The 14,697-nt window shown below is 40.6% G+C and overlaps 1 protein-coding gene across 1 annotated transcript in view; it reads right to left on the bottom strand.

The window, feature by feature from the left end:
* The window catches only part of ADAMTS9 (ADAM metallopeptidase with thrombospondin type 1 motif 9), a 216,135-nt gene extending 202,099 nt beyond the window's left edge, over positions 1-14,036 (bottom strand). The window contains exons 1-3 of the mRNA XM_021712572.1: positions 13,968-14,036; positions 11,070-11,294; positions 10,606-10,749 (exon numbers count right to left, since the gene is read on the bottom strand). Of these exons, the coding sequence (XP_021568247.1) occupies positions 10,606-10,749; positions 11,070-11,294; positions 13,968-14,036 (438 nt within the window). The remainder of the gene's footprint in view (positions 1-10,605; positions 10,750-11,069; positions 11,295-13,967) is intronic.
* Between the last annotated feature and the right edge of the window lie 661 nt (positions 14,037-14,697).

The following is a 14,697-nucleotide window of genomic DNA, read 5'->3' as shown; positions in this document are numbered from 1 at the left end:
TTGAAACATATAACTTCTCACCCCTAGCAAAATGTGATCATGTACAAAACACAGAATGACTAAGGGCTGAAGAATAAAAATATTAGATTGGCTTTAAGTCAATCCTTGATGTTAAATAAAAATGTCATATGATGAGATACTTATCTGAAAATTCTCTTGACTCCATTTAAATTTGTTGGTTTTTTTCAAAAGCCCAGTTGCTGAGTGAAGATTTTAAGACACAGTTTACTAAGTTGGAATAGCTACAGGTTAAGTGCAACCCTTTGCCTAGACAGAAGCCGTCTTGGACAGTAGTGTCAAATGCTTACATGTTGCTTTGATTCCTCTTAGCCTATTTTGAGCTGCATGCTGTTTACCACCTTTACTTCATCCAGTGTGCTGAAATTCTGCCATCTACGGGCATTAAAACCTCTGAAGTATGTGAAAAATAAAGAGTCTTGCAGATATGCATTTCTTATGCATAGAGTAATGGATATTTTTCACACTGCAAAGGAGATATAGTTACAAAGTGAAGTAATTTACTATTTGCTGCTCTCCCTTTAGAATTTCAAATTGCCCTGACTTCGTTTTTCTACAACATTTGTATTTTTGTGTCCATTAGATCATCACAATGAAATGGAGTGTTTATTCTCAAGTCCCAAGAAGGCATGTTACCACCTTCCCAAGCCTTCGCCCAAATAACAATTATAATTGGAAGAAAAATATTCCAAGGGAAAATTCACTGAGGACAAAAAAGGATCCAAATAATAAAAATATTTTTTGTAGCAGCTCTGTGGTAAAGAAAATAACCCAGGGACCAGTTTGGGATTTCATTCCATCCTTCACGTCAGACTAGTTAACTCAGTTGGGTATGAGATGGTGCTAGTGAGGCACCATATTATCCAAGTTGAGTTCTCCTCTGGGACTGTTAGCTTTGTAAAGCAAATAACCAGCTTACAGGCAAAAACTCTTGTTCAAAGGCCTACGGACTCTGGAGGGATCATTCCAAGTTGTCTGTAGCAGCAGAAACACTATTCAAAGAGTTTTGTCCTGTAATGATCGAATTATATTACTTTTCAAGTCAATATGTATCTATATATCTTGACCTTTCTAACTATATATAAAACCAGCTGTCAGGATAGCATCACGCAGTAAAGTAGGGGTTGGGTGACTTATCAATACTACGCTTATCAACATTTTCATCGTAGTAGTTTTCTGCTTCATCATCACCATTATCATCAACACCACCATCATCAATAACAACATCCACATCATCAATACTGTCATATTCTTATTATGAGCCAGGTACCGGACTAGGTACTCTATCTGAATTATTTAATTTCATCTACCCAACCATTTCTTGAGGTAGGCTTAGTTATCTTTGCTTTCTAGTCAATAAAACTATGGATCTGAGAGACTACCCAACTCACAAAAAATACCCAGTTAGTAAAATTCAGAGCCAGGGTTCAAGGCAAGTTCTCTCTGACACCCAAGTTTATGATCTCATCACCTACATACATATGCTGGCAGAACTTGAACCTACTAGCTTCTGTTATATACTAACCTTGTGTCCAAAGGCTGAGCTATCTTTTTCTAACAAAAAACTTTACCGTGGGGAAGTTTAAAACTCTTTTTAGTGAAATCTTTATAGTGACCCAATTTCTCATGACCTAGTTTCTCTCAGTTAGCTTATCACCGATATTTACCTTTTAAAAAAGTACATTATGAAACTTATTTCTGCTTAACTCCCCTAAAGAGTACACAGTGCTAGTCTCTGCCCATGTTCAAATAAAATGAAAGGCACTTATTAGGCATCAGACACCCAGCAATGCTGTGGAGATAAATTCTGCCTTTCTGCAAAAAAGTCAAAAAAGACTAGTCTTTAGGAATTTTCTTTCTAAGAGTATGCCTCCTTGTTTTTGCATGTATGAAGGAGGGAAGGAAGAAACTTAGTGGCTCCGTTTCAGAGACATTGTGAAAGCATGCTTAATAATAACAGTAGCTAACATTATTGAGTGTTTATCCAGTCTCTTAGGAGAATGTCAATCAGTAATTTAAACATTTTATGCATACATGTATATAATATAATTTTTGAGAGTTTACCTATTTTTTCCTTTCTATATGGGGATTCAAGGGAGGAATGGTATTTGATCATTATAGCCCCTATAGTCCTTTGTACATAATAACTGTTTACCACATGATATTGACATATTACTATAGCAATAGACTTATTACAGTTTCTAGTTAATGCTCTACATAGACAATGTCTGTCTTGATTCTTGCTGTATCCATAGCACCAGAATGGTGTCAAGAATATGAGAGTGGCCCCCAAAATCATGGAATTTTCTTTTGGAGGGAGAGCCCCTTGTAATACAGGCTTCCCCCACCAAGTAAGTATTCTAGGAACCCATCGGCATCATCAGTGTACCAGCTAGCATTGTTGTGAAAGGCTGTATTTGGCTTTAGTGAGTTTTCTTTTTTTTTTGGAGATTCTTTCAGCATGTTTGCCTGTTTCATGATGGGTGATTTACGAGTGCACCTGCCCACACCGTGCTGAGTGTTCAGCAGTTTTTCACCAAAAATTGTCCTGACCCCCTCCCCACCCTCCCTATTCATCCAGTCTTGCCCCAAGCAATATTTTTTCCCCCAGGTGAAAAAAAAAGACCTCAAAGGGAAATATTTTGCCCATGTGGAAGAGGTGAAACAAAAAAACAGCAGAAGCTCTGAAAGGCATCAAAATTGACGAGTTCAGAAACTGTTTTGAACAGTGGAAAAAGCATTTTGATCGGTGTAATGCATCAAATGGAGAGTACTTTGAAGGTGACTGAAGTGTAAACATGTAAGAATAAACACACAATATTTTTAATAAGTAAATTCTGTTGTTTTTTGGGTCTCCCCCATATAGTAGGGATTCATTATTAATAGTTGATTAACTTTGAATTAGGACTAAAACTTACTTTGTAACCATTCACCACATTCATTTTCTAGAATGGGTTTTGTCTGAAAGGCTGAAGACTTGACCTGACTTGTTACTCACTGTTTAGCTTCCTGGTAATGGATTTGCACTGACCCATCCACCCAGTTCTACCCTGTAAATTGAAATGGGGCTGCCCAAGGAATAGGACCAATCATAGCAATAACATCTTAGATCTTGAATAAAGGGAACTGACCCCTACATGGAACAAAACTGTCACCTTCACCTCTTTAATTATTGCTATAGTAATAATAAAAAAAGTCATGCAATAATACAAGTTTAGGAGCAAGTGAATACCATCTGGTCGGAAACTTTATATTAAAATGCTGGATGCCTCCCAAGCATGCATCCTTGCACCCCATTAAATTAAGTTGTATTTCCTAAAGTGAGGTCTGAGCTGCCAGGTGGCATGTAGGGCCACTTTGTGGGGAAAGGTGTTTTTTTATTGCTTAGAAGCTAATATAAAAATATTCATGACTTGAGCTAAAAAAAAACCCAAAAAACAAAAAACAAAAAAACCCACTCATTTATATGAGTTTTGTAGGAAGAAAGTTCAGAATAGAATGACTTTGAATAGCAAAGCAGAAAATGAAACATGGAAAAATGGGCCTGTTATATTCAGGAATGCTGTTTAGCAGCCTGGGAGAGAGCGGCGAGACTCAGAACTTGATGTTGGAAGACCTGAATGTGAGTAGCAGTTTTGCCCCTCTCTATTTTGATCTCAAACTAGTGATAACATTCTTCAGGCTCCGTTTCCCCATCTGTATATTAGGGATAAATCTCTTGGCCTAGCATGGTCACATCACAAGGGTCATTTGATCAAGTCTCATGTTCCTAAAGAATCTCAAATTTAGATGCTTGACATAATCAGCAAATGAGGTTTTGTTTCTTAGATAAACTGACAAGATGGATAGTTAATTATATTGCTTTCGATTTTTTTCCCCATTTCTAGACCACACTAACTTATGGTGCATTCGAAATTAATATTCATTTTTTCATAAATCCTGTAATTATCTTGCTTTAGCACAAGTATGTTGCATTGCACTTTCTTCTGTAAAAACTACTAATCTGGGTCGGGCTCGGTGGCTCAGCTGGGTGTGGTAGCACATGCCTGCAGTTCCAGCTACTTAGAAGGCTGAGCTGGAAGGATTGCCAGAGCCCAGCAGGTCGAGGCTGCAGTGGCCAGGAGTAGCCACTGCACTCCAGTCTGGGCGACAGAGTGAGACTCCAAAAAAAAAAAAAAAATCACTACTAATCTGGGCGGGGTTTGGTGGCTCAGCCTGTAATCCCAGCACTTTGGGAGGCCGAGAGAGGAGTGGATTGCTTGAGCCCAAGGGTTCGAGACCAGCCCAGACAACTTGGCGAGACCTGTCTCTACAATAAACAAAAAACAATTAGCTGGATGTGGTAGCACACACCTGTAGTTCCGGCTACTTGGAAGGCTGAGGCAGAAGGATTACTGGAGCCCAGTAGGTTGACACTGGGGTTGCTATGATTGTGCATGTGCACTGTACTCCAGCCCGGGCAACAGAATGAGACTTCAACTCAAAAAAAAAAAAAAAAAGGTACTAATCTGGTTAATGTAAATATTTAAGAATATAACATCATTTTCTGGACCGGGGTGACTCTAGAATGTCTTTAACTGACTTAGAAGTAGTACAACGGAAAACCTGGGCTGGAGGGCTCACCTTGAGTCAGTAGCTACCTAGAAGTTTGCTGTTATACTTAGGTTGTAATTGATTTAAAGGGGCTTTGGGCAGAGTGTCATCAGGGTTAATGCCCTTGACCTCTGCCCTGGCCTTAATCCATTGGGCATTTCTTTATTTAAAAAATACTAGAGACCTCAAAACAGGAAAATAGTATGGACGCTTTTTGACTTCTGAAGTGCTCTGTGGAATTCCTCTGGTGATTGAATATGACCAAATGAGATTCCTTTTGGAAAGGCTCTGAAACCCAGAAAGGTATTATAAATGTAAAAGATAGTAATGAGCAACCCAAATACCCACCAACAGATGAATGGATAAGCAAAATGTGGTATATACATACCATGGAATATTATTTAGCCTTAAAAAGAAAGTCTGACACATGCTACAACTTGAATGAACCCTGAGGACATTATACTAAGTGAAATAAGTCAGTCACAAAAAGCCAAACATTGTATGATTCCACTTACGTGAAGTTCCTAAAGTAGTTAAAATTATAGAGACAGAAAGCAGAATGGTAGTTGCCAGGGACTGAGGAGAGGGGAATGGGAACTGTTGTTTAATGGGGTACAAAGTTTCAGTTTTGCAAGACAGAAAAGTTCTGGAGATGGATGGTGTGATGGTTACACAACCCTGTGTATCTACTTAACACTACTGAACATACACTTAAACATGGTTAAAGATGGTCAGTTACATGTTATGTGTATTTTACCACAAGTAAACATTTAAAAGGAAGTATTATTATTCATCTAAATCAAATAATTGCCCAGTATAAACCAGTTAATAAAAATAACTCAGAACTATGATGCCAAAAAATAGAGCATCAAGATTTCCTTCCCTCCCTCCCTCCCTCCCTTTTTCCCTTCTACAAATATTTATTGAATTTCCACTTATTTGCTGGCACTCTGGAGATCTGGATGTAGGGAAGAGGGCAAAATTCTGGTGCTCATGAATTTTACATTCTAGTTGCGGGTGAGAGCAGACAATAAACAGGAAAACAGATAGTGTCAGGTAGAGACAAATGCTGTGTGGTTAAAAAAAAAAACAGGCAAGAAAGATTAGATAGCGAGGAAAAAGGTGGCAGGTGCTACATGGAAATCAAGGGAAGACTTCTTACAGAAAGACCATTGGAGAAAAGACTTGGAAGAAGTGAGTGAATGAGCCTACAAATACCTGAGGCAACAACTATTTCTAGGCAGTGAAGACAGCAAGAGCAAAGGCCCTGATGTGGGATTTTGCTTGGCACATCCAGGAGACAATTAGATCTCCCTAGTGGCAGATGGTGAACACTTGAGGGAAGGAAATGGTAAGAGATAAGGTTGGAGATACAGCTAGGACAAGATTAGCTATGGTCTTGCGGACCATTTTATAATACAGTGACTGAGGTTCAGAGAAAATAAGTGACCGAGCTTAATCTACACATGCTGCTGTCCCACTCTGGAGGTTGCTTAAGATCGTTAAAAACTTTTCTGGTTTTTTTTTTCACTTAGAATTTCTCTTGACTATGTAGAGTCGTGTTGCAAACCTGGCCCAATCCTTTTTTGGCTCATCCTACTGAAATCAAAAGTTCAAGATGTGAGTTGTACTGTATGTTAAAGAAATTTGACTGTCTCCCTTAACTTCACGACTATTTAGGTATGCTCTAGAGGAAGTGCAGAAAGAGGGAGTGAGCTGGGACTGAAGGACACTCTCTTGTTGTGATGGTTAATTTTATGTGTCAACTTGACTGGGCAAACTGATGCCCAGAGTGCTGGTAAAACTTTATTTCTGAATGTGTCTGTGAGATTACTTCTGGTAAGACATTAGCACTGGAATCTGTAGACTGATGAAAGATTACCCTCGCCATTACAGAAAGCCATCATACAATCCATTGAGGTCCCAAATAAAACAAAAATGTAGGGGAGGGACAAATCTGGTCTCTATTGAGCTGGAACAACCATCTCCTACTGCTCTTAGACATGGGCTCTCCTGGTTCTCATGCCTTTGGTCTCAGATAGAGAGTTACACCATTGGCTCCCCTAGTGCTCAGACCTTCACACTTAGCCTGAATGACACCCTGGCTTTGTCTTGTAATTCAGAGAATGTGCGTTATGTCATCATTTCAGAATGGGTTTAAAGCTAAATCCAAGCACAGTTTGATAAAAATTGTGATGTGTACAATTAGGCAAGCTTGAGTTCCATATTTGAACATATTTTTAAAAGCTATGCATATTTGATGCACAAAATTATAATACTTTCCATCAAATATTTTTAAATTTGCAAAGCTGATCCCTTAGCTAGTAACCCCTGGTTTTCAGGTCTGTTGTGTGTGTCTTTGTGCTAGTTATTTGTCCTTTATTTTTGAAACCAATATTTTTTAGATTATTATTGAGCAGAGATTTCTACTTATGGATATTGAGGGTTTTCTCTAGAGTTTTAAACGTGCTTCCTTTTCTAGCCACACAAATCAAACTCCAATCTTAAATGGGGCAGAGCTAGCATGCAATTACTCTAACTGGAAATTGTTCTGTGATTCTGTTGCTACTTAGAGATGCTTCCCCATCTGTGAATGAAGGATAATTCCACTTGGCTCACCTCCCCAGATTGTTGTTTGATGGACTGAAAGAGAGAGAGTTTTAGAAGTAAAGGGGCCTATACAAATGCCAGGCATAGTTATTCCTGATCTGCATTCGGTGGAAGAAGTCCCCAGTTCTAAAAAGCTCTTTGTGTCTGCCAGAAGTGCCGGTGCTGTCGTCTTCAAACACAGCAGTGAGACAGCCTTCTCTCTCTTTGACTGCCACACCGCTGCCAGAGTGATCTTTTGAAAACCAATCTTATCCTGCCACTTCTGTTCTGAAATCTCTTCATTGAAGCTCCGGCTGAGAGGACAAAACCCAAGCTCCCCTTAGCATGACTGAAGGGCACTTTGCTGTCTCTTGCCTCCCCACAATATACACTAGCCATGGCTAATGACCAAATGCAACAGGCCTTACATTGCTGGCATAGATCTTGCCCCCCTGGTCAGTACTCTGGCAAGAACTGGCCCAACATGTCAGATCTTCTCAGCTCACTGTTTCTGCCTCTGGTTTACACCCTCCTCTTATTGATCCCACAAACTCCAAAACTCTGTATGTTAGTGAATGGAGTAATTGGTGTGGAACGAAAGTCTGTTTGGGTAGCAATGCTATTTTTTAAAGTGGGTATTTAAAAAACATTGCTGCTAGATGACTTTGGAATGTATTATACATCATAATTCTTCAGGTTCAGTAGGTTTCCCAACTTGAGTTTTCTTAGATTATTACTAATCTTCTTTTAGATGTCCTCCATACACCTCAAGGCAGTGGCAGAGATACTGTTCACCAGTGTGTGAGAAACCCAGGACTTATATGAGATGAAGTGTTTCCTCTGGAAAATTTTCTACAGAGTGTTACAGGCATACATTAATGGATTACTGGGGACCCTTAAATCATTTATTACTTTAAAAATAAGAATATAGTAAGTATAACTGTGTCATTCAGTGAATCAGTATGTATTTATCACATCTGTAAAGGCCTGGGTTGGATAATCATTCATGTGTAGCTTCCGCATATTAGGGTTTCTAAACCCTTTTCTTCCTTGCCAGCCCTTCTTGTGCCTCTATGTGTTTATGTTCATTCTGCCTCTACAGAGGCACCAATGGGAGGACATGGATATTACTCTTTGCAAAGTGAAAATTCCTATGCTAATAGAAGGACTTTTAATTGCTATTTCATCACAGGATATACAGTATCCTTCTGCCCAGTCAATTGCTTCTCAGTTGTGACGGATCAAGGAATTAGTGCATTATTAAACTACTGCCTTCTCAGCACTTCCCAGCTTCTTTAGAAGTTTCCCAGGACAGGGAGGGAACCATAAATGAAGTCTGCTCTTCACAAATCTGTCTCCTCACTCCATGCCCTGCCAGTCAGGGCATATCCAAAATATGAGCTTCGATATAGATGAACCTTGAGACACCCATTTCTCACAAGGTTGTGTTCAGATCCCTAGATGTCACATACCAGTGTGTGATCATGAGCATGTTACTTAACCTCATTGAGCTTTAGTCATCTTACCTGCAAAATGAGGACAATAAGAGAACTCCCCTTCTTTGTATCAAGTGAGATAATACAGGGAAGGCTGGTGAATATGGAATAAAAAGTAGATACTTCATTGTGGATAATGCATATGGCATGAGTAAGCAGTGAACATTATCAGCTATTGGATCCTCATTATTATTTATCATTATCATTAATGCAAGGTCTTGAGCAGTTTCAGGTGTGACAAGCTGCAATCCACCCCATTGTCTCCTACTTGAAAAGCAATGATTCATGATGCAAAGAAATGAAAGTGTGGCTTGGCCCGGATAACCTTGTTTCTGGTCCAAATTAGTTTTTTTAGCAGAACCTTTTCCATACATTGGTACCTTGCAGAAAATGGTAACACATTTCTTTTGTCAAGTTTTACACAACTGATTGGGGCCCATGGGGATTGTTAGGACACTATATTTATGGAGGTGTACTGATCTGGAACCACGTGCCCTCCCACAGTCACCCGAATGCTACGAAGTGACTTGTGTTTTTCTGAACGACTGCCAAGTACTTGCTTCATGATTGATGGCCCAAGTTCCTAGGCATGAAAAAATACTGGTCTTCAATAATAATAATTTTTAAATAGTTATGATGATACTAATGGGAACAGCCATCTTCTGCCAGTGGCTACTGAATTTGTGCTGCATTTGTGGAACCCTATAGCAGTCTTATGAGATGGATCCTTGTACTGTTTCACAGTTGAGGAAACTGAGACAGAGAACAATGAAGTAAACTGCCATGGTCTTACTCTTAGGATGTAGCAAAGCTAGTATTGGAACCCAGATATCTAACTTCAGAGTCTACGCACAACCAATAGTCCATGTTTGCTTTCCCATACTTGCCCCCTTATATTCTTTTTCTTACAAGATGAAGAGCCACAGAGATGGTCTCATGATAGGAACTCACATTCAATGAGTACAGACTATGTGCTGGAAATTTTTTTTCCCTTTTTATCCTTTTACATTTCTAAAAGCCCTAGGAGGGGCCAGGCTCATACTTGTAATTCCAGTACATTGGGAGGCCGAGGCAAAAGGATTGCTTGAGCCTGGGAGTTCAAGACTGCACTGGGCAGCGTAGCAAAGCCTCGTCTGTACAAAAGTATTAAAAAGCAAATTAGCTGGGTGTACTGGCGCATACCTATAGTCCCAGCTTTTGGGAGGCTGAGGTGGAAGAATCACCTGAGCCCAGGAAGTCGAGGCTGTGGTGAGCCATGATTGTGCCACACTGTGCTCTGCTTGGGTAACAGAGTGAGACCCTGACTCAAAAAAAAAAAAAGAAGATTAAAATAAAAGTCTTAGAAAGCAAAGAAATAAATCATAGTGGTAAATAATAAATAATGAAACAGAAGCTCTGAGAGGCTGGATATCCTGAAGCTACAAGAAGATCTACAGCTCCATAACTCAAGCACATTCTGTTTTCCACCACACATTCCCCAAGAATCTACTAATGATAAGGCCTTGATTACGTATGTGGCCATGTAGAGATACATTGCAAAGACTTTACGTTCTGTGATCGAAGAGCCCATGCCTGCAAACCATCCTAGTTGTGTTGACTCAATAAACACTAGAATGAAAATATTGTCTTTAGGAAAAAAAAAAAGATAGCATTTTCAGCCAGAGGCAAGGTTTCTAAACCATGGCACCCTTTTAAGCTTCTCTAAGTGCTACATGGAGCCCTTGGTGATTTTCTGGTAGGAAATGTCCCCGACACTGACATCCTATTGCATGACAAGAAGACAACAGTGGTAAAAAGGGGCTTTCCCAAGTGTGACTCCAAGATGTTGTTGAGATGTTTTCAGGTTCTAAAATAGTCACTTCCAACCAAAGTCCTACAGTGTAATAATAGCTTTGCAATTATTCCTGACCTGGCTGGGATCCAGGGCTCTGTTCTCATTACCTCCTGCTGCCACACCTCGGGCCTGATAGAGCCCTTTCAAATGGATGTGGGGACAGGCTGAGCATTCTGAGCAGGCCCTGAAGGCCAGTTCCCCACGTACACCCCTGAATGTCTTGGGACAGGTTATGAGGAAGGAGAATTAAGGCGCTTACCTTTAAGTGAGAACAGAAGTAACTAGAACAAATGGAACGTGCTCCTCGAGGCGGAAGTGTGCTCTTAATTTTTTCTCCAGGTTTAGGTGTGTATTTATAGGCCATTAGAAGGAGAGCAGGGTTTGGGGTAGACAGAGTTCTCTACTACAGGAGAAAAGAAAAACATCCTCCCCGCCCCACTTTCCCATTTCTTTTTAAGGCTAGAGTTGAAGTCATGCTCACCTTCTACTTTGAGGTTCAGTGATGTTTTTCTAATTGTCTGGAGTCAGGTCTGCCACACTTCCTTGACTCTATTCCTTCTTCCTGTCAGGGACAGGTTCCTGGGGTCAGGCACGCAGCAGGCTCCAGCCCAGCGTGCCAGCTCAGAAGTCAGGAGCCACAGTGTTCTCCAGACATGGATCAGCGGCACGAGGATCTGACTCCTGAACTGGGACGTGACTGGGGAGTCGAAGAAGCCCACACGCACTGTTACTGAGTTCACGGAGTCCTCGGCCTCTCGGCCTCCCTGCAGTGGTAAAGTCACACAGCTCCTAACAAAAGGGATATGTTCTGGGAAGTGTGTCGTTAAGTAACTTCATCGTTGTGCCAACATCCTGGACTGTACTTACACAAACCTTGATGGTCTAGCCTCTTGCTCCAAGGCTACAAGCCTATATGGCATGTGACTGTCCTGAATACTGTAGGCATTTGTAGCACAATGGTAAGTGTCTGTGTATCTAAGCATATCTAATCATAGAAAAGGTATAGTAAAAATATAATATAATTTTAGGAGATCACCACCATATATGTGGTCCATTGTGGATCGAAACATTGTGATGAAGTACATGATGATATTTGGTAGTCCTTAAATAGTGCCTTGGATGTTTAGAGTGGGGCTTAGCGAGTCACCAGAACAGAGAGGGGACTGGGCTAGCTAAGTCACAGGTTGAGTATCCCTCATTCAAAATGCTTGGGACCAGAAGTATTTTGGATTTCAGATTTTTAAGATTTTAAAATATTAGCATATCTATATCTATATCTCTATATATCTTGGGGATGGGACCCAAATCTAAACATGAAATTCCTTTATGTTTTCTATATACCTTATACACATAGACTGAAAGTAATTTTATACAATATTTTAAATAATTTTGTGCATGAAAGTTTTGACTGCATTTTGACCGCGACCCATCACATGAGTTCAAGTGTGGTATCATGCTGGTGCTCAAAAACTTTCAGATTTTGGAGTCTTATCTTATGGACTTGGGATTTTTACATTAGGAATATTCAAACTGTACATTATCGCCACCAAGAGCAGTGCTGGGTGTTTTACTGGTATTATCTCAAGTCCTCACAATGACTTACCATTCCCCCTCCTTTCCTTCCTCCATTTTTTTTTTTTTTTTTCCTGAGTCAGAGTCTCACTCCATTGCCCAGGCTGGAAGGCAGTGATACATTCATGGTCACCCCAGTGTTAACCTGCTGGGTTCTGGTGAGCCTTCCACCTCAGCCTTCCCAGTAGCTGGAACTACAGGCACGAGCTACCTCATCCAGCTAATTTTTTTATTTATTTTAGAGACGAGGTCTGGCCAAGTTGCCCAGGCTGGTCTTGAACCCATGGGCTCAGGCAATCCACTCGCCTCGGCCTCACAAAGTGCTGGGATTACTGACTGAGCCACTGAGCCTGGCCCCTCAGCTTTTTAAAAGACAGGGTCTTAGTCTGTCACCCAGGCTAGAGTGCAGTGACACAATCATAGCTCACTGCAGCCTTGACCTCTTGGGTTCGATCGACCCTCCCACCTCAACCTCCTGAATAGTCTGGACTACAGATGCATGCCGCCATGCCCAGCCAATTAAAAAAAAAAATTAGAGATGGGGTTTTGATGTGTTGCCCAGGTTGATCTCAAACTCCTGCCCTCATGTGATCCTCCCACTTTGACCTCCCAAAGTGTTGGGATTACAGGGATGAGTCACCACATCCGGTCCATTATTCCCATTTTACAGTAAAGCAAGCTAAGGTTTAGGGAGATAAAGAAACTTGTCTAAGGTTACAAAGTATCTTAGTTTATGTTCTGCCTTGAAGCATAATCCATGACAAGGATTCATGTGAAAATAATTTATTTGAGATGCTCAAGAAACACCAGTAAGGTCATGGGAAAGTTAGACATGGAAGGGAAAGTTGTTAATAAAGGGTGTGATAGCAAGTCAGTAGAAGACCAGAGTGTCATGCCTCAGGAAGACTCTGGAAAACAGCATAGAGCATATACTCTAGAATCACCTCTTCCAAAAGGTGAGGGATCTGGATTATATTTATACACTAACTTCTACCAGTCATTGGTTAAGGATATGTGTGGTGGAAATGGTGTGTTCATTCCTCAGTTTGGCAGAGCTCCTTCTAGGGCTTCTGAGGAAACCCCTAGGCAGAGATATCCAGATACCTGTAGTTGGAAGCCAGACAGCCAGCACTAAAGTAGTGTGCCTTGAAAAATGTATGTGAAGAACAAATTCTGAGCGCGATATACATTTGATAAAAGAGCCATGGCTATAACACTCCTGGTTACTTCTTGCCACAGAACAACCCACCTAAAACTTGGTGGCTTAAAACAACCACCATTATATTTTTTCATGAGTCTATGGGTATGCAATCTAGACTGAGTTCAGCTAGAATGTTCTTCTGCTGGTTTCGCCTGGGGTCACTCATGTAGCTATACTCATTTAATTTAACTGGGACCTGCGTATTCTAGGGTTTTTTTTCCTATAAAGGGTCAGAAAGTATTTTTGACTTTGGTGGGCATTCAAGTCTCTGATGGAACTACTCAGTCCCACCGTTTTATTATTAAAGAAGTCATAGACAATGCACAAACAAATGGACATGACTGTATTCCAATAAAACTTTATTTATAAAAACAGGTGTCAGTCTGGATTTGGCCTGTGGGCCAGATTCTACTGATCCTTGAGCTAGAACAAACTTTAGCACATTTAGATAGACTCAAGGCAGAAGCTTCAAGGCCTCTTGAGGCCTAGGCTCAAAGTTACATGCATCACTTCTGCATTTTGTTGGTCAAAGCAAGTCACCAGGTCAGCCCAGGTCCAAGGGCAGAGAAATAGATTTCACCTCCTGAATATAACACATCATATTGCAAAGGATGTGCATTCAAAGATGGGAGAAAGATTGTATTCATCTTTGCCAGTGGTTTACCTTCCAACCCATGTCTCTTTTGAATTCCAGAGTCTTCTCCTTAACCACTACACCCTCTTTCTTCTTCATATTGCCTCATGTAACTTGTTGAGGGGTGAAGACAGGAGGCTTGGCAGAGCCTCACAGCTTTACTTCATATTCATCCCAAAGTATGAACAAGAATTTTGCTGCTCCAGGTGATGAATTTTACATCTTTGATGTATTAGATCTCAACCTTACAATTGGAGTTCCAGGGACTGAGAGAATTCTCTAGTCTAGTTAGTTACCCCTTGTGCGAAGGAATCTTACCTATCAACTGCCCAGCAAATGACCATTGAGCATCTGCTTAATGACTCCTTGAGATAAGAAGCTCACACTCCAGTTCTTTTTTCTCCAGTCACTCATATGTCTCAACCATCCCTCCACTCATTGAGTCATTCAGCACTGCTTATTGAGCACCTCCTGTATACCAGGCCTTGAGTTAAGTGATGTACAAATAAACCTAGTAGCGTCTCTCATGGAAGTTACTGATAGTTCATCTTTAGCATGGCATCTGTTTTCAGTTTTCTTTCTTGATTATGTAACTATTTTTGTTTGTTTGTTTTGTTTTGTTGTTGAGTTGGAGTCTTACTCTGTTGCCCAGGCTGGAGTGCAGCGGCACACACATGACCACGCAGTCTCGTCCTGACGGACTCAGGCAATCCTTCCAAGTAGCTGGAAATACAGGTTAATTTTTTGATTTATTGTAGAG

Source organism: Carlito syrichta, unplaced genomic scaffold (genome assembly GCF_000164805.1).
Source record: "Carlito syrichta isolate Samal-C Ts95f unplaced genomic scaffold, Tarsius_syrichta-2.0.1 Scaffold303370, whole genome shotgun sequence".
NCBI classification, from domain to species: Eukaryota; Metazoa; Chordata; class Mammalia; order Primates; family Tarsiidae; genus Carlito; species Carlito syrichta.
Note: the sequence above shows the minus strand (reverse complement) of the source record. Positions and strands in the feature narration are given on the sequence as shown.